Raw genomic sequence first — 26735 nt, forward strand, 5'->3', positions numbered from 1 at the left:
CTGTCTGGAGACTGTTTTACCTTGTCATATTTTAGTGGAGGGAATGGGGTGATGTGAGGTGTTGTTACTATAGCATAGGGAGAAGAGGTCATGGATGATGCCAAACATACCACAGCGAATGATTGGCTAACCCCAAATATCAAGTGTGCCGGAAATTTTCAGAGATCTGGTTTTCAACCATGTGTTGTATGACTTCATATGAAATATTAAAACAGGAAAATCTATGAATGAAAGTAGGTAGCTGCCTGGGGATCAGGAGTGGAGGCAACAGGGACTGTAAATGGCTACAGATAATAAAAAATATGTGAAAATTAGATTATGTCAGTTAGAAACTCCGTCAAGATATGAAGACTATTAGAAACCAATTGCACGTCCTGAGGCCAATTTCAGAGTATGCAAATTATATAACAATAAAATGATATCAATCCTTTCCACATGTTTCATTTGTTTTTGTTCTTTACTAAAAAAGAACTCATTTCATGCAGTAATATCTAGTTTGCGCTGGACAGTAATCTCTAGCAACAGATTTTATATGCAGCCCGATATTTTATATGAAAGTTATTAAGCAGGTTCTTGACTTTTTATACACATATGTTATCACTCTGTCTAGGACACTGAGATATTCAAAGGGTATATGATATGCCAGTTTCGTCCAAGAACAATGGGAGAAAAATCTATATATTAATAGATGGTATATATGCATACATATGTATATATATGCTATATGCTATACAAACACACAAACACACACACACACACACACACACACACACACACACATATATATATATATATATATATATATATATATATATGGTTATTTCCAACCTTTTAACTGTGCCTTCCCTCCTTTTGTTTCATTCAATTTTCTACTCTTAATTTACCTGGAATTATTAAAATTGTCACTCTAGAAGAGGATAAAATGTTACAATCTTTTAATTCTAGTACTAGAGGGAAGACTGATGCTAATGTGAACTATGTATCAAGTTCCAATCTCACCAGTAGTGCTACATAGTTAGACCTTCATTGGAGAAAACAAAACAAAACAAATTGTCACTTTTTGGTTGGAAGAAGCTGAGGAGGAGGGTGGCCTTGTAGGAGGACCAGCACTCTCAATTAACCTGGACCCCCGAGACATCTCAGACACTGGGCCACCAACCAGGCAGCATCCATCAGCTGATATGAAGCCCCCAACACATATATAGCAGAGGGTCTGGGTACAGTAAGAGAAGATGCACCTAACCCTCAAGAGATTGTAGGCCCCAGGGAGTGAGGAGGTCTGGTGGGTGGGGGTTGGCAGGTAGGGATATCCTCATGGAGACAGGGAGGGGAGTAGAGGAGGTATGGGATGTGGAACAATCAGAGGGTGGACCGGGAGGTGGATAAAGTCTGGAGTGTAAAAAAAGACTAAATATTTGTTTTAAAAAATTAAAAAAAAATAAAAGCATTTTTGAGATTGAATATTATAGGCAATCCCTTATTTAGTAATTCTCACTTTCCTTTCATTATGGCAAATGTGCAAAGGACTCAGGTACATGGGCCAAGGTCAAGCACAATGAATGCATGGCCCAGGCATAGTCTATCCTCTGCCAAACAACAAGATTGTCCTGCCCCTTGACAGCATAGAAGCTACTGGTCAATGTATGTGTGTAATGGGCAGCAATAGAAAAGCAAAATATCATCCTAAGTGAGGTAACCCAATCACAAAAGAATACACATGGAATGCAATCACTGATAAGTGGATATTAAGGAGCCCAGAAACTCTGAATACTCAAAACACAACACATATATAAAATCATTCCCATGAAGAAGTAAGGAGAGGCCCCTGGTCCTGGAAAGGCTTGATGCAACATTGGAGGGGACTGCCAGGACAGAGAAGTGGGAGGGGGTAATTGGGGAATGGGCAGAGGGAAGAGGGCTTATGGGACTTATGGGGAGTGAGGAACCAGGAAAGGGGAAATCATTTGGAATGTAAACAAAGGATATAGAAAATTAAAAAAAAAAAGAAAAGTAAAATGTATTTTTTTTGTATTCTGTCCAATAAACAGAAATTTTGAAAAGCTTATTTTTACATTACTGTTTTATCTCTGTTAACTCAGGTATAACATTTTCACTCCTGACAATTACCAGCTAATTATAGCCCAAACAACACACTCCCATCTGCATATAATTTCCTCCAATGAATGTTATTTTACCAGATACTTAGCAAATGCCTGCAGACTATCCAAATTACAAGCTATATGAATTCTTTCTGTGACTACTTATTTTATTAATGTACTATCTACATGTAATCAAAAAGGGTTTTCTCATTTTAAAGGTACTGTGTTTTTATGTGATTTTTTTATTCAACCTTCATCCACTCCAAAGGACCATTAAAAAAAAAAAAAACAGACTGTATGAAAGATTGAGTATATAATGTACTCCTCAATCTGGCTGAACAGGAATGAAAAAATATTGTGCCCCAAATGTTTTTTTTTCCCTTTGTGGTTTATAGAATACAAAGATCACTTTAAAGGATGAAATGAAATTCTGGTAAAAGGAGGTGTTCAGAAATGAGATCCTTACATAACTACTGTTAATTTTTTGGTAAACATCTGCTTAAATTGAAATAAGCAGGGAGGGTAGTTTGATGTAGGAAGGGTTATGAGATCTTTCCTAGCTAGTCAAGTACCTCACCTAAATTCCTACAGTATTTGCCTATGAAACATTCACTTTAAGCCACATTATTTTCTAGATTTTCACAATTTCATGGATAGCTTTGACATTTTTTAACCAACTATCTAGTATCTACTTCGTATAAGTTACGAAAAATCCTCCAAGGAAGTATAAGACAGAGTAACCTCCAAGGGTTGCAATGGAGGAAAAGTAGCCAATGTTTGCCAGAATCAGTAAGTGGTGATGTGCCTAAATGCTGATAAAACTCCAATGGTATCCCAGAAAATTTCCTTCCTTGAGAATGATATTTTCTATTTTTTGGAAAAGTAAAGTTTCAAGTATTTTTACATGAGTATATTATATCTGCATTTCCTACCCCCTATCCTTCTTCCAATCCTTTTGTTTCCCCCAAATATGTGCTCTCTAATTTTTGAGTTAGTCCAGCATTTGCATGCATTTAGGGCTGATTTCTTAGGATTGGGTCAACCTTTAAAAAAAGGAGAAAAACATGGTTCTCTCTCGTTTTGTACCCATTGCCATTGTGTGTATCTCTTCACCTAGTGGTAAAGTCTTTTGAATTTTCTCCTTTCCACGGGGACATTTCTTGTAAGTGGATGTCTACAAACAAGGCATTTGAAAGCTTACTTTGCTTCCAATTACCTAAAAATAGTTAATCCTGGAACAACTCTAGAATATTTGAAAATCAAGCATGAGTCTGACTTAAGAGAAAGGTTGAGACCTGAGGTATTTATTATACAGATGACATGAAAGGTCTACAGTATTCATGATACCTATTTCTCCAATGACTATTTTCATAAATCGCTGAGCCTCAAAGTAAGCCAGAAGATAGAATCCTAAAGCAACAATGGAAAACATCCTCCCAATAGTTACCACCCAATGTTATAAAATTGAATCTTTTTTAGCGTTTCTCACAGGAGACTCCTGCATCCCTCATGAGCAGGCCATGCTTGCTGAGAATATTTCTTTGCTTGCAGTTGACAGATATCTCTAACTTGAACCTATGGTTTCTTAGCAAACCCTAAATCAGAATCAGCTAAAAGGGGGAAACTTGCTAGCATAGGCAAAACTTGATAAGTTGCAATCAAAGAAAGAAATAACAATGACCAAAAATGGGCAAAGGAATTATTATAATTTAGAAGGGCGTTTATTCACTGATCACTTCCAAAGAGAGTGTTTAGAAGTAGTAATAAATTCATGTATTATTTGTTCTCTATTATAACAAGAACAGCCTGCAGTTCATAAGTATTCAACACACATATATATGCACAACTGATATTCGGAATGAATGTATAACCAAATAAAAACATATTTGGATTCCATATCATTACACTTGTCTCAGAGATATCACAATACAGGAAAAACACTTTGTTTAAAATTAAATTTTAAAATAGTGACTTAAAAAGAACAAAGATATACTCAATTTCAAAAGGCAAGAAAAACAAGAATATTCTGGAAATATTATAGAGTCTATAACAAAATAAATAATTTATTTGGTAATTTATTAAATAAATAATTTAATTGTGTTTTCCTAAGCCAATTTATAAAAAAATAAAATAATTATTTATAGACAAAATATTAGTTGAAATATTCTTTTTTCCAAAACACTCAGGAAACTTTGTATATTGAGAATGGTATGCAACACTATGCATATTATTGGAGTGCAGTGTGGTAATGAGGCACTACGTGACCAGTATGAATTAATCATTAATTAGCATTTTCTTTTCCTAATAATGTCTTCATGGGTTAAGCCGTTGAGGTCCTTTCTCCAAGTCCATATAACATATATAGGTTATGTGAACTACAATTATCCCACTGTTCTGTAACGCACCAGAATTTTATTTCCTCTATCTAATTGTGTTTTGGTACATGCTATTTAACACCCCCATCCCAACCTAGCTTCTAGCAATCAGTATTCTGCATTCAAATTAACATTTACTGCTTCTTCTAGAGTTGATTTATTTTATTTAACATGATTTTACTTAACTGTCTTCTAGTTCCACACTCTTTTTCTGCTGCAAATGACATGATTTCACTCTTCATTATGATACACTGAGTACGTATATATTTTATTCATTCATTCATCTGTTGATAAGCATCTATGCTGCTTCGATATCATGAGAATTATAAATAGTGCCACAATAAACCTGGAAGTACAATTGTATCTTTGAATTAATGAATTCACTTTCTTTGATGCATGCACAGGTGTGGAAATCTGGATCAGAGAAAAGGTCTATTTTCAGTGTTCTTTACACCCGTGTTAAACTTTGTTACTTCTTATCCCCTTTCAACTTTGCTTCTGACATATAAGCTTCAGCAATATATATATATTCACAAATAAATGCAAGCCTTGGACACATTGAATTTTTGAGACATATTCTGGGTTCACTTTCCCGTGTACATTTGGTCTATCATGTCTTTGTACTCTTACTCTTCCAAACTGAATGATGTGCCTTTCATAATGAGTTCAGCTGCCCTTACTAACTTATTCTCAAAGATAATTTTAGAACTTAGACCACCGTAGGTCTTGCTATTAGCATCCTTTAAATGTTTGCCACTTTCTGAGGCATAGGCATGGAATGAGCAATAAAGAGCTTTTGATTTCCCTGTATAAGTCTCTCATCTAATTCTTAAACCCATCTTCTTAGCTAGATTGTATTATTGTCCCTATCCTATACATGAGGAAATTGTAGTGAAGCAGGAGTCAGAATTAACATTGCCTAAGTTCAATATTACCATGAAAACTAGACATTATACAATTTAATGACTCTTTTGTTCCTGTATTATCAATTTGAAGAATCTGTAGAAAGTATGCATATTTGTAGCTACAGAAAAATGTACGTATGCATAAAAATGTATAAACTCAACTATGCGAAAGATCCAACTCTATCACTAATTATTTGAACTTTCCTGTAGTGATTCAATATTGATGCAAAACCCAGTAGTTCCTGTCATTAATTATAAATTTATTCCTTAAATGATAAAACTGTAGAATAAAATAAAGCAACCCATGCTTTATTTTTTTTCTTTTTTTTTATTCGACATATTTTTTATTTACATTTCAAATGATTTCCCCTTTTCTAGACCCCCACTCCCCAAAAGTCCCATCAGCCCCCTGCCTTCCCCTGTTTTCCCACCCAACCCTTCCCACTTCCCTGTTCTGGTTTTACCCTATACTGCTTCACTGAGTCTTTCGCAAAGAGGTAAAAATACATGTAAACATAATGGCTAAATCAGAAGTCCCTCCAAATGAACTGGCTTGGTTAGTGTTGCTTAAACAAAACAGAGACTGCTTAAAACATGGAAGCAATGCTCTGAAAAGTGAGGGGAATTTTAGTTTGCAATATAAGAAACTGGGCTAGAAAAGAGCAATAGTTATTTCTTAACGTCCCTAATGCTAAGTCCCTTTACTACTGTTCCCCATGCTGGGGTAACCCCCAACCATAAAATTATTTTTATTATGATTTCATGACTATAGTTTTGCTACTGATAGGAAATGCAATGTAAATATCTGTGTTTTCCAATTGTCTTAGGTGACCCCTGTGAAAGGGTCATTTGATCCCCAAAGGGGCCATGACCTACACAGTTTGGGAACCACTGGATTAGACAGAAGCCAACTGGCTCTGTGGTAAAAATCAGGGTGATATCTCTTCTAACACATGTTTTGTAAGTATTCAAGTAGATTTTCAGTACATTGTATGGTATATGACATTTGTTTACTTTGTCTTTTGTGGCATTAGAGTAAGTGTTGCTACTGTAGTAGTATTGAGGTCATGGTTGTTTGCATGACAGGTGGTTTTCTAGAAGAGTCCAAGAAAAAAGGCCTTGGTCTTTTTTTTGGAGGACACCAGAGTGGTGATAGAGGACAGAGGGAACAGAGGAAATATCTGTGATAGAAGCAGAGAAAGAACACCAACGATTGTGGAATTTTGGGGGAGCTTTGGATTTTCACAAGAATGGGAATTCAATCCATAAATCTTGATATGTAAAGTCTGGAGAACCTAAAGTGACTGTTTTGAGTACACTGGAGAAACTTGAATATTCACTTAAAAAAAAAAAGGATGACGTTGATTGCTAGAACTGAGACGTAGACAATGGCATAGCACTTTCTTAAAAATGAATTTGAATATATCAGCATGTGCAGTCAACTAATTTGCTGACTTGAAGACACCCTTCTAAACCCATTATTGCCTGTAATGAATGACTATATGCACTAATCACAACATTCAGTCTTAACAGTGCTCACAGCATCTAAAAAAATGATGATACAGGGATTTTTCTTTAGACTCAACACATTTTTTCATTCAGAAACCTGATTGGCTGTTCTAAGTGCCCTGCATGGTATAAATTGGGGCCCAGAGTTGGAAGAAAGCATCGGATCAAGCATCCCTGAGCTTCAGACAGAAATTCACTGAGCATACACTCAAAGGTATGTGGATTTTATTCATAATTCATCTTTACTATGGTCATTTTTCTCTGAATTTCAAGTTTTGGAAGTGTGAATGGATTGCACATTTCTAATACTCTGTGCCATCCACACCATATGTACTTCTTCAGTTTTACTATAATTAAATTTTTGACTCAAATCATTGAAATGAAATTTTACCTTTATAGCACAGCAATGTGTTTGTATGTACTTCTATAAATTTTAGGTCAAGCATTCCAAAGCCTTTTGGGAGCCAGATTTCACACAAAGATGTGTACTTGCTTTTTAATTAAGATACTGTTTTAACAGGCTGAGGGCTACTTCTTTACAAAATCTTGTTAAATAATGTCAAGTGTAAATGCTTTTTCTTATTAACTCAACCTTTGGGGGAAAAGGTTTAGAAGGTAGAAATCCTCAATGTACTTTTCATAGCCAACAGCAGTACATTTTACCTTCATTTCCTAAATATACCTTCAAGGTGTTGTCAAAAACCAATGTGCATATTTTAGGACAGCCAGTTCTTGCTCCGTGTTTCCAGGGTCTTGCTATGCAGAAGAATTACAGCATAATTGACAAGCAAGGAGAGGATGCTACTGGCTTAAAACAGAACTCTTTAGGTAGAAATCATTCCACAAGCCTTAAAGTAGCTTAGAACTGTAGCCCTGCTCTCTCTCTTTGGTTTAAGTATGTCTTTTGCTTCCTACCTGGAATTCACAGGCATTATGAGAAATTCTTGTCTAAAATTCTACAAGTAGACCTAAACCCACTCTGCCATTAATCCATTCTAGAAAATTATTCAACATTTTTCAAATGATTACTCTATGTATTTATCAGTAGCAATGCTCAGGTGGGCTGTGCTCTGCCCCCCCCCAAAAAAAACTAAACCAACATTTCTGTTTCTTCTTGTTACAAAAGTATAAAATCACATTCACTTGCTTATCTCTTCAACTTTTATACTCAACCCTATTCTTTTAGTTGTTATTTATTGATTCCATCTAGCTTCTAGTCAACTACAGGCTTTATGAGTATAGAAAGTGGTTTGCAGCATCATTATTGTAGATCACTTTGGGTCCTCTGACTCATTAACCTTCAGGTTAGTTTTTTAAAAAATAAGCACATTGCATTACTGGGACTCCAGAAGCAATGGTACCAGTTAACAACTGGAAATCCCATATGAATGTCACTTTCCCAATAATGACCCCATCATCTTTTGATTAGCAAGACATTAATGTGGATTACATACATGTATGAAACATAATTATGTTCATGCTTTTTAAATTTTTTTAAATGTCTGGTGTTGATTTACATTTCAGAACCATAAAGAAATGGGGACCTGGATTTTGTTTGCCTGCCTCCTGGGAGCAGCTTTTGCTATGCCCGTGAGTAAAACACCCCATTTACCAATTGTATCCAATGATATAAGCTTGGAACTAGAAATCTGCTCCAGTGGTTGGTAATTTTCACTGTGTAATAAAGTACATAATCTGATATCCCCAAGTATCTAAGTGTTGAAGAAACCCTTTTGGAGTTTGTTAAAAAGAAAGTCATTACTGTCTCCACCTTAGATTGTGATTCAGTGCAGCTGAATGGGGCCAAGCACTCAAGATTTTAACAAGCATTTGACCCCCAAGAGACTCTCCTATAACTATTAGCTTGTAAACAACACTGCCCACCTCTACAGCTTCTATTTGAAGGGATCCTTAAAAGGCTTCCAGAGAGTGTTTACTTTCTTTAGGCAAATATAACAGCCAAAAACCATCTCTAAGGCTTAATTCCTCACAAGTTTCAAAATTTCTTCTTGCCCTCCAGATGCCACTGCTCTTAGTCTTAAGAGGGTAATATTTCTACATTAAAAATTCTCTTCTTGTACCACTTCACTGAAGCCCGCTCCCTTTAGTAGATCTGGTTACTCCTTATGTAGGATTTGACATTAACAAGGTACTAGAATCCTGCCTGCCTGCCCGTGCCAAACACAAATTGACAGCATGCAAATACAGTACCAGATTGGTACCAAAGACCAGGAAGTCTGGGCCACTGTCTAGTCACAAGGACATAATGGCAGGAGGCTTAGATCAGATGCCAGCAATACTCTTTGGTGGTAGAAAGAGCAGTTGATACTACTCCTGTATACCAGTAAGCTTGTGCATCGGCCACTCTTCTCTCTCACACACAAAACCAAGCTTTTGTGCTCTGCCTTCCTGAAACCCTTGTCCTCCAAGGTGCTCCGACATTTACAGACCCAACCCTTTCAATACACAACTCTCAGAGAACTTATATAAATACAGTTTAGAGAAAAGAGCTACCCAACTGATGTTAGTTAACATTCAGATGAGAGTAAATCTGTTTGCAAAACATGAGCATTTTGAAAGAGTAAAATTGAATTGACCCTTATGTAGCTTTGTGTCTGAGGGAGGTTTTCAGTTTTACACTCACAGCTTTCTTTATCCTGCTACCATCACCAAAGCTGGCACTAGTCACGCCCCTACTTTGGGAAGCACAGAGAGTCCTGGTTTAGAAAACTTTTCAGGTTGCATTTTCTTTGGAACTTCTAAATGTCTGCCACAAATCATAGACAATAATTAAAAGGGTTGGCCTTGAACTTCAATTAATCAATCATTTTATTGTCCAGGGGATGGATTTAGAATATTTATATTTTATTAGGCTCATCTTGTTCTCACATTGAACAATGGAGTTGGTGTGTTATTTATTTACTTTGCATGTTACTTTACTAGGAATCCCTTTGATTCTTGAACATTTAACCAGTTGATCTATAAAGGAACCCTCTGTGAAACAATGCCTGGCTTAGTGTTCTTTATAAATTGGGCCACAGAAGAAGACCTCTTTTCTTAAAACAGAGGGAGTTTGACCAACAAGTGGTCACAACAGGGAGGAGTTCTTTGATAGTTGATGGGTTTAACCCAACGCTCTCTGGAGGACAAATGTCCGCTGCTTTCTGCATCTAGGTCTCCCTCTAGAAACTATAGCCCCCTAGGGAAGCTGTTTAGTTATGCAGAGACTCTTTAAAATAAGAAGGCTCCTCCTTCACAGAATACATGCTCAGACTAAAAGTGAACCTCAAATACATTTTGTACTATGTGTATATATATATGTGTAAGTATTTTTAAGAATAGCTTTAAACACCTTTAATATGAACAATTGCATATTGACTTAATCTCTTTCTCTCCCCCTTTCTCCTTCTCCCTCCCTTTCTCTTTCACTTTGCCTTCCCCTCTTTCTAAAAAAAAGCTACCACCTCATCCTGGGAGCCCTGGTTATATCAACTTAAGCTATGAGGTAATTTTTCTATTTACTAATTTTGACTATTGTATGAGTTAAAAATTCCCTGAGTTCTGTAAAGAATGGTGTGTTGATTCTTCATTCAAGATGTTTCTCAAATGGTCACACTTTTTCAGTTCCCACCAGCAGCTTTAAACCCTGACTGATGTCCTCAAATCTGCATTTCTCAGCACCTTCCTATCTGGTCACTCTGACTCAGTCTCTACTTTTAAACCTAGTTATAAATGTATCCACCATCAACTACCACTCAGGAAGGCTCCATGATAGGGCAGAGACTGAACTCAGCCTCAACAGTCTTGTTCTATGTCAGCCTATAAAATTCAAGGAGTAAGTAAGACGTCAAAATCTTTTCTAGCTGGAAAAAAATTGCTGATTCAAAGACACCCACACACTGTGTGTGTTTTTCATTGGCTGTGCAAGGTGATCAATGAAAAGGGTTTACAAGAGTCTCTACAGAATGATGAAAAGCAGAAGTGTTCTAGAAACAGAGTTTGGGGTTCTCCTAAACTGCCACAAACTATATGACCATGGGAAAATCAAATTTCCCCCACTGGAACTTTGGCTTCTTCACCTAAAAAAAGGAAACAATGATAACTACATTCCCAAAAATATATCATTGGAAAAGCATGAAAAATGCTGTATCACTCATAATCTGAGTGAGGTTAATAGCTTTTTGTTGTATTGATTAAATGATATACTATATGAAAAAGCTATCTGAGACTAATTAATAAGACTATACTGTCCAGAAGAAATGAAATTCTTATCTCATGGGATGAGATAAAAAGCCAAGACTTTTAACTCATATATGCAAAAAAAAGTTATAAGAATCTGAGGAAAATTTTAGTGTTTTATCTGAAAAGGTTGATTGATAAATTTGACCAAGAAATCTATGTCTGAAGGACAATGTTTCTACCTCATTTTTCCATTGTGATATCAAATAAAAAGTAATGATTATTATATCACATTATTGTAAGTTTTCAATTGTTTTGCTCTTGCAATGAAGAGGATTAAATTGAATTACTGCTTTTGTAACTTCAGCTGAGTGAATGAACCTACCTGAGTTTTCATAACATTACCTATAAAATTGAGGGTGATACCTGCCTCCAACCATGCAAGAAAGCATGGAAAGTGTATGGGATGGATATAACACAGTGCCTGACACATAGAAAGCATCCTACAAATGTTTACCTTCTTCTTTCTTTTGTAGAAGTCACATTCTCAGGCTATCAATACTGACAGGACTGCATTAGTGAGTCTATATTTCATACTGCATTAGTGAGTTTAGTATTTAGTTCATATGTAATTAAACTGAATCAAATGCATTCTAATGTCTCTTTCTCTTAAGGTGCTTACCCCTTTGAAGTGGTACCAGAGCATGATAAGGCAGCCGGTATGTAAACATTTTGTTCTTCCTTCCCTTAAGAGAATAGGCATGCATTTTAAGTCCCTTTTTAACTGAAATATCATATCTACTCCACCTTCAAACACTAATGGGAATTTTAGTTTGTAAAAGGTCATATCTGTGTACACTGTTAGAAATTCTTGCAAAGGAAAAAATGACTAAAATATTCATAAGGTCATAATTACAAACACTACTGCTACTTCTCCAGTTAGAAATCAACTGAGCCAATGGTAAACCTGACTCTTTGTTTTTCACCAGTATCCTTCCTATGGTTACGAACCCATGGGTGGATGGCTGCACCACCAAATCATCCCTGTGCTGTCTCAACAGCATCCCCCGAGTCACACCCTTCAGCCTCATCACCACCTCCCAGTGGTGCCAGCTCAACAGCCCGTGGCCCCCCAGCAACCAATGATGCCAGTTCCTGGCCACCACTCCATGACTCCAACCCAACACCATCAGCCAAACATCCCTCCATCCGCCCAGCAGCCCTTCCAGCAGCCCTTCCAGCCCCAGGCCATTCCACCCCAGTCTCATCAGCCCATGCAGCCCCAGTCACCTCTGCATCCCATGCAGCCCCTGGCACCACAGCCACCTCTGCCTCCACTGTTCTCCATGCAGCCCCTGTCCCCCATTCTTCCTGAGCTGCCTCTGGAAGCTTGGCCAGCGACAGACAAGACCAAGCGGGAAGAAGTGGTGAGTATACCTTGAAACCAGCAAAAGACAAATCCTTGGAAAGTGACTTAACAGAATTGGCCCCAGAGTTCTAGGTTTCAAAAGGAATCAGAGCCCAGAGTTGCTTTCCTTAGTCCAAACAGACATTATATCTGTTTTATTTTTACAAATGAATTTGTTGACATGGCTTCTAAATTAACACCATGGGTCTTTTGGTATATTTAAATTCTAGTTAAAGAATTCTTACCAGTATATGTATTTCTGAAATGCACCCATTTTAAGAATAACAGAACAGTTGAATATCATTTTAAACACACACACACACAAACACACACACACACACACACACACACGTGCACATAAACACATAAAAGGCTTGAGTAGTTGAATAGGCTAAAACTATGTGAACAAGCTGAAAGAGGTAGATGGAAACTATCTTTCAAGACATAAAGGGAGATTGCCTGCCTAAAGTGATCATTCAACTAGAAAGTGGTTATTAGCAATGCTGTTAGGTTCGTCTTCAGTACTAAGACTAAGATTCCATAGACTAAGCATTTGACAAGAGTATCTAAGAATTTAGCATTAAATATTCCTATGTTACAGAAAGCTCTTATTAAACAAGTGAAAAATATTTAATAAAATGATTCTTATGCACAAACACATAAGCAACATAAATGAAATAATTTGATCATGCTATGCACATTCACCCAAATGTGATTCCAATTTATAGATGCTATTAATAATTTGCTACTCAGAGGAAAAAAAAGAAGTGAGGGAGGCATTCCCTGGCTTGGGGGCCAGGACATCTAGGTTCTAGTGCTAGCTTTTCCCTCAAAAAAAAAAGAAAGAAAGAAAGAAAGAAAGAAAGAAAGAAAGAAAGAAAGAAAGAAAGAAAGAAAGAAATGGTAATGTACCATGTTACTTCCATTGTGAGTGTGTTGTCCCACTTTTAAGATGAGGAAAGGAAAAAAAAACAGGTAACTTCTAACACTAAGAATTAATGCCACCACTTCCTTATATACTGTCATGAATGTCTCCACAATTGTAAGCCTATTTATAAGAATGAGGCAGAACTTTTGAGAACTGGCTAGAATTGAATAACTTGGTAGCTAGTACTGATTATCCTAGACTAACATACATGCTCTATGTTTGCATGATAAGTGGGTTTATTTGTGTCTTTACTAACAATCTACACTGTAGATTTGATTATGAGTTTTATCTTGCCAAACATATTTGTGGAAAGATGACTTTGGGTAGGTAGTTTGATCAATTTAAACTCAGTATCCTCCTGTTTAAAATTAGAGTAAAATTATTGTTGATTGCCTAGAGTTGCCTTATGGAAAATAAAATACAGTAATGACATTATAGCAGGCAACACTTGATGGAAGGTGGCAGCTACTAATATATTATTAAATATGTCTTAGTGTTTTCAACATAGGGAACTTCTATTTAATCACAAGACAAGAAACTTCAGAAATTACAGAATCAAAGTCAATGGTTGTACATTGTTCTGAAAAAATCTGAAGCCATAACTTATTATTGTAAATGGTATTCACTAGGAATGTTTGCAAATTATGTTAATTGTTCCTTTTGCTATATTTTTTCAGGATTAAAAAATTCAGAAAATGAGAGAACCGAAGTGGATACTTTGGTTGTTTTTAGGAATAACTCAAGAACACAATGATTTGTGCCTACAATCACTTAGTAAATTCTGTAACTAAAAATAAGTATCATTAGCAGATAATAAAATGTTTTAAAAATCATTCATGTCTTTGTGTTGAATTAAATTTAAAATTTCCTATCACTTGAGAGAAGAACTTATTAGTGAATATTTGTGAATAATATAGGGACTGGTCATTTACTCCTACAAACTGACCATTTAGCAGGCAAATCATGACTCTATGTCTTCTTAGAGAACCTTTATATTATCTCTAATGCTTTCTTAAAATAGAAATTTGTACATCATTAACAATAGCCAAGAAAGTTAAAAGAAATAGTTAAGCATGGATAGTCACTGAACCTGAAACAAATGAAGGCAAGTTTAGAAGAAATATACTTTACATTGAAAAAGATAAACTTTAAGGAATGTTTATATTCTAAATCAAATTAAGCCTTGGAACATAGCTTTATTCTTCACACCACGCCAGTAATCAAAATCTGGTCTTTTGATCTTTATTCTACAGAAAAATATTTTGAGTGAAATTATGTGATATATATGGTAATTCACTGAAGTTGAAATTATTAAAGTAATTATTTTTCTTAAGAATATTAATAATGTAGCCTCAAACAGAGAATTGCAGTGATTTTATATACAAATCATTTCTTTCACTTCATAATCTTTAAGCTGATGAAGTCTACCGCATGGTCTTCAAAACGTTAACAGATGCACAAAATGGACTCAAAACAAGTTTTCTTTCCCACTCATATTTATATTTGAATCATTTTTCCTCTTACACCCACACAAAATTGTAAACAGTCTTTGCAGGATTTATATTACACAGCACCCACAGTAACTTTATTCCGGTACCTTCATGATTAAGGTCCCTCTTAATCATTTTCTGGAATGAATAAACAAATCTTTCTCTGAGAAGATATCAATACGCAAACAAATCAGTTGATTTTAAAGAACTAAAATGCAGTAAGAAAGGTAAGAAAGTATTTAATGAATTAGCATAGGCCACTTCTAATCAACTGAGTAAATATTTCTCAAGCACTCAATAGACTAGGTACTACTGTATGTGATAGTAAAAACAGTTATTCCCTATCCTTAGGGTTCTAGAATTCACCAAAGGGATGCAATAACCTAGTCATCAATAGTAAAAGATGTTCAAATAGCATTAATCCTAATGGCATAAGTAAATTCTATGGCACATAGCAGTCACTTTTAGCAGCTGTTCATCAGCTTGGTCACAACTCATTCCTCATTGGTAGAGCTGGAACTGATCCAAGCATGTGGCCTTTCACCTACTTAGGATAGAAATGTGTCCTCTCTACTACTGAGGGTGTGGAGGTCCATTCATCCACACTAACTATGACATCAGTTTCCATACTTCTTTTCTGTTATTAGTTGAGGGATAGGTTGTGGTGGACCATGAATATAGAATGAGAGCGAAGGACAAGTTTCCTGGGGAAGAAAAAAATCTTAGGGATTAGTTTTCCCTCTTCTTAAAGGATGTATGGATACACTCTAGAGAGAAAAACTGATGTTCTTTTGATCATTTGTTTGAAGTTGTGATTCATGGAGCTGTGTCTGCTGTCTTGTGATCAAAAGTTTGAAGTCAAAAAATAAAACCTCCTGGGGATCTTGGTGGAAGCATTGTGTCCTGAAATTCCCCATCTCTGGGACCACTTACAGCTCCATGCTTTCTTATTTCAATGAGAAGCATGAACTGTGGAACTTAAACAGAATTCCCATTTTTGTAGCCCTGTTGCATAATTTGACTCTAACTTGTCATGACTCTCTCTAAAAGATGAGGGTATTTGTACTTGCCTCAGATCACGGACACCTTACGGAATGTGCTGGATTATTAGTAATATAATACTTGACATAGGAGCCTTGGACTTGTATTTAGCTGCTTTCTTTTGTAGAACTCACATTCTCAGGCTATCAATACTGACAGGACTGAATTAGTGAGTATATATTTCATACTGCATTAGTGAGTTTAGTATTTAGTTCATATGAAATGAAACTAAATCACCTGCATTCTAATGTCTCTTTCTCTTAAGGCGTTTTCTCCTACGAAGTGGTACCAAGGCATGACAAGGCATCCGGTATGTAGACATTTTGTTTTTTATTACTTTAAGTTAACAAGCATGCATTTCAAATCTCCTTATTAATTCAAATATGTCTATTCCAATGTATACACTTAAGCTTAACACTGCTTATATTCTGTTGGAGGTGAAATGGTTTCAAAGGACGTAGAATTCACAGGCATATTATAATATCTATGTGGTAAATCTGCAAAATTGAGGGTTTAAAATAACTTTTGATATTAATGAACAGACCACTTCAATAAGTGCCTAAACCATTGCTCACATGAACCTCTCAAACTTTACTTTTGGTGCTCTATGTACATTTTGTATGCTTTAGAATATTGGATTTGTACCATACTGAAGAGTTCAACTTTTGTAAATGATTCTAGTTGATAGAAATATGCATAGTTCACATATTAGAAAATAAAATGGAAGATATAACTTAATAATATAATTTCAACTGCTATTTCTATAAATATTCATCTTATAAGCAAATATTGAGGATGGATATTTTTTTAAAAAATCTGGAATTAACTATCATTTATCAAAGATAGTAATGGTTGTCATACTACTATACTCAAAATCTAGATACATAGAATCACAATGCAATAGAATGTTCAAACTGGACATTAAGAAGTAATTAGGGTTTATACTACTGATGTCCAATACATTAGCCATGTGTGGGCATTTATATTTAAAAGAACTAAAAAGAGATAAATGTAAAACTTAGTTTTGGATATATTCTAAGTGCTCAGGACCTACACTAGGCAAATGACTACCATATTGGACAATACAGTTAATAGAACTGAGCGTTTTATCACTGTTCCTCTATATACTACTTTTTAAGGCAGACTGAGCACATTTATTAATTCCAAGATTTGAAACCAAAGATGACACAAAACAGATTGACTGGTTAACTGTTAAAATTTTCAGGTCTCCATAAGAAGTTATTTCCTAAGCATGTCAGTCATCATTATCGTGAAATAGGATTTTTTTTTTTTTAAGAACTAGAGTATTCTTTGACTTTCTTTTGTCAAACCATATACACTATAATGGTTTCTCCTCTAGTTCCCTTCCAAAACAGGCAAATCTGGAACTGAAATAAATTCATTTCCTTGCTTGTAATAGCATTGTTTAGCACCAAATGAGTGGTGTTTCAGATCTTGAACCAGCCACATCTGGACTGGAGGTAGGTTAGGTCTGGCTTTGATCTGCAGCCTCACTGGCAAGAGGTGAAAGTTTAAGCTGATTAAAAACCGGAAACCAACACAAAGTATTTTTACTCGATTCTAACAGAGATTCATTGGCTGTAACTGCTAGAAAAATTTGAATTCTCTTTTGTTTCATGGTTCAAAAATTACAGCATTATTAGAGCACACACATGCTTGCACGTACACATGCCCATTGGGTTCACTTACAGAAAAAAAGCACATGCATGGAAACATGTAACATTTGAGCAACTTGAAATTTTAAATAAGTCTTTTCCTCATTTCAACCACTTACAGAATATATAGGGATGACATTAGCTATCACTAACAAGGCATATTACAGTTTATCGAATAAAATTTCAGGAAATAAATCAAGTCACTCATTTTTCCCATGAAACATGTTTAAACCTATTTTTGTAACTCCATACAAAATGTATCTACAGACTTTCCCCATAAACCTGATGTTTGCTCCCTGGTAGTATACAATAGCAGAAAACAGCCAGTTTTAATGCAAATTCCAAACTTTAAAAGTTATGTGAAATATTAAATAATTGTGTTGATTATAAAAGTAATATGATGTTCTACTTATCTTAACAGCTTAACATGGAAAGCACAACAGAAAAATGATTCCAACCACTATCCTACCCTTCCAGAACATAATGGCATGTAGTAGTATTCAATATTGCCTTAATAAAATTTTCATCGGCTTACATTTGTTGTGAATTTCTTATTACTTGGAGGTTTTCCTTTGGGGAGATTTGGTTTCTAATCCATCTCTGTTAAGAAAAAAATCTATAACCTTATCAGTAGGGTTATTGGCTGAAATTTAGTATTCAAAAATGCTTGCTGTGAAGAGACCACAGGAGATGCATGTAAAACACCTGACAATTACAAAAGATAAATAATAATTGAGACTTGTGGGAAAGAAAGAGTAAAAGGTAAATAATATCCACCTCCTTTATTTACAAAGCCAAACTCAGTAAAGCATTCCTACAAAGATCCCTGTCCTTTAATGGGAAAGTATAAGGAATGGGGGAAGGGGGGGGGAGAGAGAAAGAGAGAGAGATTGAGAGAGAGAGAGAGAGAGAGAGAGAGAGAGAGAGAGAGGGGGAGGGAGGGAGGGAGGGAGGGAGGGAGGGAGGGAGGGAAAGGGAGAGGGCCTGTGGGGTTAAGTATGTATCTTTTTCTTATGAGTTAAAATACCTCAAATAATGTCAAATTATTTCCATGTCATAAAACATCCATAATCCTGTATTTGGGCGTGGAATGTGGGCATGCTAGGGCTATTCAAATGTCTACCCAAGTTCAAAAATGGTTTCAAGCAGAGCTTCTCGTTCAGTATTATGACGATAGCTGTGGAAAGTTGGACAAATCTCTTGTCTCTGTGTCTCAGTTTCTTCATGTATAAAATGTACTGACATATTTCTTTGAGTCTTTTCTTGGGGGCAGGGGGATAGATTCTTCTTTCATATGATACTTCCTGACCAGAGTTTCACCTCACTACATTTCTCCTAGCTCATGCAACCTCCCCTCTCCCCCAGATCTACTTTTTCTCTGTTCCCCTTTAGAAAAGAGCAGACCTTCAAGAGACACCAACTAAACAAAATAAAATAAGTTACAATAATACAAGGTGAAAGCCCTCATACTGAAGGCAACCCAATAGAGGAAAAGAATCCTAAGAGCAAGCAAAAGAGTCAGCAGCACACTCCATCTCACTTTTAGAGGAGTCTCATAAAACTGGAAAGCAGACAGCTATATTGTCCACTAAAGTCATTCCTAGATGGATGCAATTAATTGGAGACGTGTGTGTGTGTGTGTGTGTGTGTGTGTGTGTGTGTGTGTAGCATGTGTCTGTGTATGTTCAAATGTGTGTACATTTATACAAATGTGTGGATATTCGTGTGTCTGCAGCCCATAAATTGATGCCTTCATCTACTGCTCTCCACATTACTATTATTATTATTATTAATATTAATATTATTTGAGACAAGGTCCCTTGGTAAACTGGAAGCTCGCCAATTCTTAAAGACCAATTGGCCGGCAATTTTCAGTGATCCACCTCCCCATTGCTAGAGATTCCAGGTACACACTATCATGCCATTTTTATGTGGGTGTTTGGTATCTAAACTCAAATTCTAATGTTGCCTGGCAAAAACTTTACCAACTGAGCCAGCTCCCTAGACCCCACATATAGTTTCTATATTTGAAAAAGGGATCTTCTGTACTTCTCAAAGAGAATACTACAGAGATGTAAGGAGAACTGACTCCACAGTTTTGTATCACATAAACATTTTCGATGCCAAAGGCACCAATAAGGAGCATGTTCAGTATTTTTCAATAAGTAATTCCTGACATATTGCCATCCAAAACATTTTCCTTACTCACTGTGATCTTGCATGATCTCCACCACATCTGATCATCCAGATGCTGTTCTTATTTACCCCCAATGCCAACCTTACTCTCCATTCCCCACCCTAGGGTATGCTATAAATTCACCATGTTTACATAGTGATCAATATCTGAGTGTTTTTCTATGTGTACCACAAGAAACTTATCATAGAATGGGGAAACCATGGTATTTGTTTGATATAGAAGTATTCACAACTCATCTTGGGAAAGGTCTCCATTGAGAATTAAAGCTCCCGTGGATGAGAGGGCTAATGCCCAAGGATGGATGCTCTTCTGATACATGGTACATGGAGGCAAGTAGAAAGGGTATTAATTTCATTTTCAGGAGTATCTTGAGTTGGGCATAGGCCTCCTGTCTTTCTGGATTCCAGTGGATTCAATTGTAAATTAGTGCAAGGCCAGGTCTCATAGGAAATAAAAGAAACCCGCTCTGATTGGTTAGTTCTGAGAACACTACAGTGTGATATAAGTATGCATTTTTGAAAACATATCCTTGCCACAGTCTTTCTTCTGCCATCATCATGTGCAGTACATATTTAAAGGCTTTTAATTCTTGATCTTAGAGCATACGCTATTGGTGTTCTGTTCAGAAACTTTCTCCCTGTACCAATGTCCTCAAGGGTCTTCCTCAGTTTCTTTTCTATTAGCTTCAGAGTGTCTGGCTTTATGTGGAGGTCCTTGATCCATTTGGATTTGAGCTTAGTACAAGGAGACAAGGATGGATCAATTCGCATTCTTCTGCATGCTGACCTCCAGTTGAACCAGCACCATTTGTTGAAAAGGCTGTCTTTTTCCCATTGGATGTTTTCAGCCTCTTTGTCGAGGATCAAGTGGCCATAGGTGTGTGGGTTCATTTCTGGATCTTCAATCCTGTTCCATTGATCCTCCTGCCTGTCACTGTACCAATACCATGCAGTTTTTAACACTATTGCTCTGTAGTATTGCTTGAGGTCAGGGATACTGATTCCCCCAGACTTTCTTTTGTTGCTGAGAATAGTTTTAGCTATCCTGGGTTTTTTGTTGTTCCAGATGAATTTGATAATTGCTCTTTCTAACTCTGCTCTAAGATCAAGAATTGACAAATGGGACCTCATAAAATTACAAAGTTTCTATAAGGCAAAGGACACCATCAAGAGGACAAATCGGCAACCAACAAATTGGGAAAAGATCTTCACCAATCCTACATCAGATAGAGGACTAATATCCAATATATATAAAGAACTCAAGAAGTTAGACTCCAGAAAACCAAACGACCCTATTAAAAAATGGGGTACAGAGTTAAACAAAGAATTCTCACCTGAAGAACTTCGGATGGCGGAGAAGCATCTTAAAAAATGCTCAACTTCATTAGTCATTAGGGAAATGCAAATCAAAACAACCCTGAGATTTCACCTTACACCAGTCAGAATGGCTAAGATTAAAAATTCAGGAGATAGCAGGTGTTGGAGAGGATGTGGAGAAAGAGGAACACTCCTCCACTGCTGGTGGGGTTGCAAATTGGTACAACCACTCTGGAAATCAGTCTGGCGGTTCCTCCGAAAACTGGGCACCTCACTTCCAGAAGATCCTGCTATACCACTCCTGGGCATATACCCAGAGGATTCCCCACCATGTAATAAGGATACATGCTCTACTATGTTCATAGCAGCCCTATTTATAATTGCCAGATGCTGGAAAGAACCCAGGTATCCCTCAACAGAAGAGTGGATGCAAAAAATGTGGTATATCTACACAATGGAGTACTATTCAACAATTAGAAACAATGAATTCATGAAATTCTTAGGCAAATGGATGGAGCTAGAGAACATCATACTAAGTGAGGTAACCCAGACTCAAAAGGTGACTCATGGTATGCACTCACTAATAAGTGGATAGTAACCTAGAAAACTGGAATACCCAAAATATAATCTACACATCAAATGAGGTACAAGAAGAAAGGAGGAGTGGCCCCTTGTTCTGGAAAGACTCAGTGAAGCAGTATTCGGCAAAACCAGAACGGGGAAGTGGGAAGGGGTGGGTGGGAGGACAGGGGAAGAGAAAGGGGCTTATGGGACTTTTGGGGAGTGGGGGACTAGAAAAGGGGAAATCATTTGAAATGTAAATAAAAAATTATATCGAATAAAAATAATTAAACAACAAAAAAATAAAGGCTTTTAAGTGATTCTATGAAATGTACCAGGATGCACATAATGAAAATACCATTGAAATGTTCCTAGCATGACAGTGAATCAGAACTAATTGGCTAATATATTCTCTCTACTTGAAATTTGAGTGCTCAGATAGAAATGTATGAACAAAGTTCAAATATCTAGTGAGCACACACACACATACACACACACACACACACACACACAGAGAGAGAGAGAGAGAGAGAGAGAGAGAGAGAGAGAGAGAAGCTTTGACTTTATTTCCTGCTTTTGCAGCCTCCACAAAGTGGGGCAATGGTCCAAACTGGTTCCTTCCATAGGGTTCTGACTGAAGAGGGAAATGTTTGCAACTTTGCACAGCTGCATGTAATAACAAACTCAGGCTCTACAGGTTTACAAAAATCTCATTTTCTGCGTGTGATGAAGAACTTGGCCTCAACCCGGTTTCCACCAATGATTTCTTTTTTTACATCCCAAAATAGGTACAACAGAAAACTTCAAAACCTATTTCCTTTTTCCCCTTAAGACAGTACTCAGTTTTCAAATACTTATAATATATTGCTACTAAAAGGTGCAGTTTCTGTCCACAGGAATTACAGAGATGGTTGGAAAATAAAAATGATTTTCTGCCTTTGTGGCTCATTCATGTAGAAAGCAAATATTTCTAATGAAGAATAATCAGAAAGCAGGAAACCAAATTCACAAGGTAGGCCAATTGATGGCTGTTATTATCAGTAATCAGAAACAGAATATAAAACCTCCCCTGACAAAAGGAATCATTCTACATACTGCAAACTATATCAGACTTGTACAAGCAGCAAATTTTATTCAGAAACAAATTGTCATTTAATAATCTATGTTTTACATATGTAAGGTATACATATAGTGTGGTGGTTTGTGCACATGCTAAGAGAAATGAAACTGTATGGGAATGAACTGAAATGAAATGCTCAAATTGTTTGATATCATACATAACTGATCGTTAGAAAAGCTTGTGATTTTTACCATGATGGTGTTTTAAAAAATTCAACAATCAAATATTTACTGTTACTTCAGGGGTCATAGAAATGTTTATGTGTTTGTGTGGGGGGGGTATGGGTGTAGGGGTGTGTGTGTGTGTGTGTGATAACAGAAAGAATCTTTAGCTTGTTGAACAGTTTGGTAATGTTCTAAATTACCTAAGACAATATTAGTTTTTAGATTTTCTCTGAAGTCAGAAAATAGGGCATATGAAAATGAGAAACAATAAGGTATGTTCCAAAGGCTGCCTCTATCACATACACAAGATTTTCAGGATCAACCATCTGCTTTCCTTCATGAAGTCACCACAAGGAAGGTGACAGGACACATTTTATGGGTGAGCATCAGAATATAGTGAAAGTTCATGTTGTCACAAAATCAGGAGCAAGTGGCAAGACTTTCTCTTGTCACCTATTATTTCTATTATACAGTAGTCAAACACTGAAACTCAAAAGGTCTCTGTAGCCATAATACTTAGTGTCACTTCTGTTATGAACAATTCAGGTGACACTGCCAAATCTGATCACAAGTACTCTGTTTCCTTATTTGTGACTGAAAACTATTAAACTAGAAGACCACTGGGGCATCCACAACATAATGAAGCCCTATGTACTTGAAAGACAAATATGGGTAAGTTTCAAATGCTGAAGAAATAACTCAGAAGAGAAATGGAGAATCCTTCTTAAGACTTGTTCCTAGTTTTTAACAAAAATAAGAATTTTTGTTTTGGTAATGACATTCCAGTTAGCCTTGATTGAAAGCTCGAGAACTTAGTTTAGAGCAGCAATTCTCAACCTTTGGGTGGCAACCCCATTGATGTGTGTGGGTGTATTAAACAATCCTTTCAGAGGATCACATATCAGATACCCTGTGTATCATATATCTACATCATGATTTATAACAGTAATAAGATTACTGTTATAAAATAGTGGCAAAAATAATTTTATGGTTGTGGGTCACCGTAACGTGAGGAACTGTATTAGATGGTTGCAGCATTAGAAATATTGAGTTCCAGTGTTCTAGAGCAACAGGAAGAGAGAAATCTTAATGGTCATAAAAACCTTCTGAACCTAGAACTTAAAGGAGGTGCAAATGCTACATGGAGTGAGGTGAATCAAGATAATACTTCCAGTATAATTGTATCTCTCCTTTCCCACTGTATCCCCTTCCTTCTATGGGGGTCCTTACTTCATGAAGACTTTCATATCATGCTGACTCTCGTCTTAGTCTGCTTTTCACAAGAGGTACAAAACAAAGGCTCTGAAACACACACACACACACACACACACACCCCACATCTTCTTACCTCTTCTGGGCCTTTACATCCCAGCAGCAACAGCAGCTCCAGACAGAACTGTCCCCCCATACTCTCCGCACAACATTTCTGTCCAGTGTGGGGCAGAGAAGAAAACAGGAGGCAAGGGTACTGATCAGTGCTAAAGGAGCCAGCCAGCCAGGCTCCCCAGCTGGAATGCATGGCAAGAGGCCCTGGGAGGGAGAAGGCCTTGGGTCACTGTGATCCTCTGAGTCAGAAACCCTGGGGATCTCAGCTCTGAAAGGCTTTCCTAGGCATGAGAAGCCAAGAGATTCAGAGTGCTCTCTTAGGGGAAGAACATCTAAAAGTTATAATCTTGAGGCAAGTGATTCTATAAACATATGGTCATTTAGAGGAGACCCTAGAAATGCAATATGAATGTTGGATGGCGGACAAACCATTTAGATGAAATGCTTGCACACATACATGATAAGGGATTCCTATTCAGAACACATAAAATCATTCTTCCAACTCAAATGAGAAAGAGTAAAAGGGCTTAACGGAAATGGGAGAAGGATCTAAACTGGCATTCTTCTGAAGAAAATGCACAGGTAGCCAATAAGCTTTGGAAAGGTGTTCAGCATCAGGAGCTATCAGGATATGCAAATCAAAATCATGAGAGATAAGTTCTTCCCAACAGACATTATTTACAAAAGGATTGGTGAGGATATGACACTCTTAGACTCTGCTAGCGGGAATGTAAAATGCTTTAGAAAACAATTTGGTGGCTTCTCAAAATGTTCAGTAGAGCTCTATGACTCAACAGTTCAGTTCTAGGGCATAACCTCAACAGAACTGAGGATGTAGATTTGTATCAAAATGAGTATGTGCGTGAACATTAGAGCAGCATCATTCATAATAGCTGTACAGGAAAACAATCCAAATGTTTGTCAACTAATGAATGGATAGCTAAATTGTTGAATGGAATATATATATAAAATGGAGTATCATTAGGCCACTATGGGAAATGATGGCTGACACAGGCTACAGTGTAGACAACCAGCCTTGACAACATAATGTTACATGGATGGACCCATGGCTCCAAATGCATATGAGGCAGAGGATGGCCTTGTTGGACATCAAAGGGAGAAGAGGCCCTTGGTCCTGAGAAGGTTAGATGCCCCAGTATAGGGGAATGCCAGGACAGGGAAGGGGAAGTGGGTGGATTAGTGAGCAGGGGAAGGGGGATGGGTTAGGGGGTTTGGAGGGGGGGAACCAGGAAAGGGGACATTTGAAATGTAAATAAAGAATATATCTAATAAAAAGAAAAGAAAAAAGAAAAGTGTCAGGCCCAAAAGACAAGATTGTATGATTCCATTTCTAAGAAATTTTCAAAACAGGTACATTTATAGTGACAGGTCAATGGTTGCTAGGGATTCTGGAAATATGCAGAAGACAGTGATAATGAACAGATGTGTCTATTTTTTAGGAGTGAAATTGTTCTACAACAGAGTGTGGCAGTGGTTCTGTTGATGTTAACAATGAGTTATTCAGTTTAAATGGGTAAGTTGTATGATACGTCAATTTTAATTTGATAAAGCGTCTTCATTACAAAACAAAGAATGAAATGCAAATTCTTATTCCCTCACAACCTTTGCCTAAGGATGTTAGGCTATTCAGAAGTTCCCATTGATTCTGCAAATTCAAGGACCACAAAGTAAGCACGCTTCTATTTGATGATGGAACTACAACCACTCACACAGAGAAGTAGTAATTGGGGGCCTGCTTCACAGTCACTGAGAGTAAGGATTCTGCTTCAGCACCATAATTCATCCATGTCCCTCCATGATACTTCCAACCCCAAAACCAGTTCCCATCTCTGCATGCTCACAGCTTCATCAATGAGAGTCCTTTGGAACATACAGTTATTCATGCCTTTTTTTTTTTTTTTTATAATCTGTGGATTAAGTGCCATTTAGTTAAAGTGGAACAGTTCAGTGTATTCCTCCTAGTTGAAATTGAGCAACTTATTCTTTTGCTTTATATTTTCTTTACTTATTAGCAAGGAGAGAATCTACTCTTTAAACATTATTTAAATTGAGTGTGTGTTTAGGTAAGAAGGCATCTTGTGGATGTCAGTTTTTACATTACACTACATATATCCCTTAGGTCAAACTCAATCATCAGGCTAGGCATCAAGCACCTTTATCTTCTGATCCATCTCAGAAACCTCACGAATCAAGGCTGCAATCCCCACACTGGCGGGGTGGAGGCAGGAGGATCATGATTTAGGTTAAGGTCATCTTTGGCTATACAAAAAGACTCAGTCCTGGTGACTGAGCTAGACAATCCAGTTTCTGGCAGAAAGAAAGAGGGAATGAATATAGTAAAAGTCCAGTTGCTGGGTGAAGAGTGGTATTCTGATATACAGGAACAGAATCAGTTTGACATTCTGTGGTACAAAGTCACT

The 26735-nt window shown here is 36.8% G+C and overlaps 2 protein-coding genes across 5 annotated transcripts in view; one reads left to right on the forward strand and one right to left on the reverse strand.

The window, feature by feature from the left end:
* Positions 1-26735, reverse strand: part of Arhgap6 (Rho GTPase activating protein 6) — a 537411-nt gene that overhangs the window by 106980 nt on the left and 403696 nt on the right. The gene's annotated exons all lie outside the window — the stretch shown is intronic.
* Amelx (amelogenin X-linked) lies at positions 8425-18061 on the forward strand. 2 transcript variants are annotated; one of them, XM_052170868.1, is made up of 6 exons: positions 8425-8478; positions 10346-10393; positions 11742-11786; positions 12057-12494; positions 16200-16244; positions 18032-18061. In XM_052170868.1, the coding sequence occupies exons 1-6, from the start codon at positions 8425-8427 to the stop codon at positions 18059-18061; spliced, it is 660 nt and encodes a 219-aa protein (XP_052026828.1). The 2 variants fall into 2 exon arrangements, with proteins under 2 accessions (XP_052026828.1, XP_052026829.1); XM_052170869.1 differs by having other exon boundaries at positions 12129-12494.

The sequence above is a fragment of the Apodemus sylvaticus genome, chromosome X (assembly GCF_947179515.1).
Source record: "Apodemus sylvaticus chromosome X, mApoSyl1.1, whole genome shotgun sequence".
NCBI lineage: Eukaryota > Metazoa > Chordata > Mammalia > Rodentia > Muridae > Apodemus > Apodemus sylvaticus.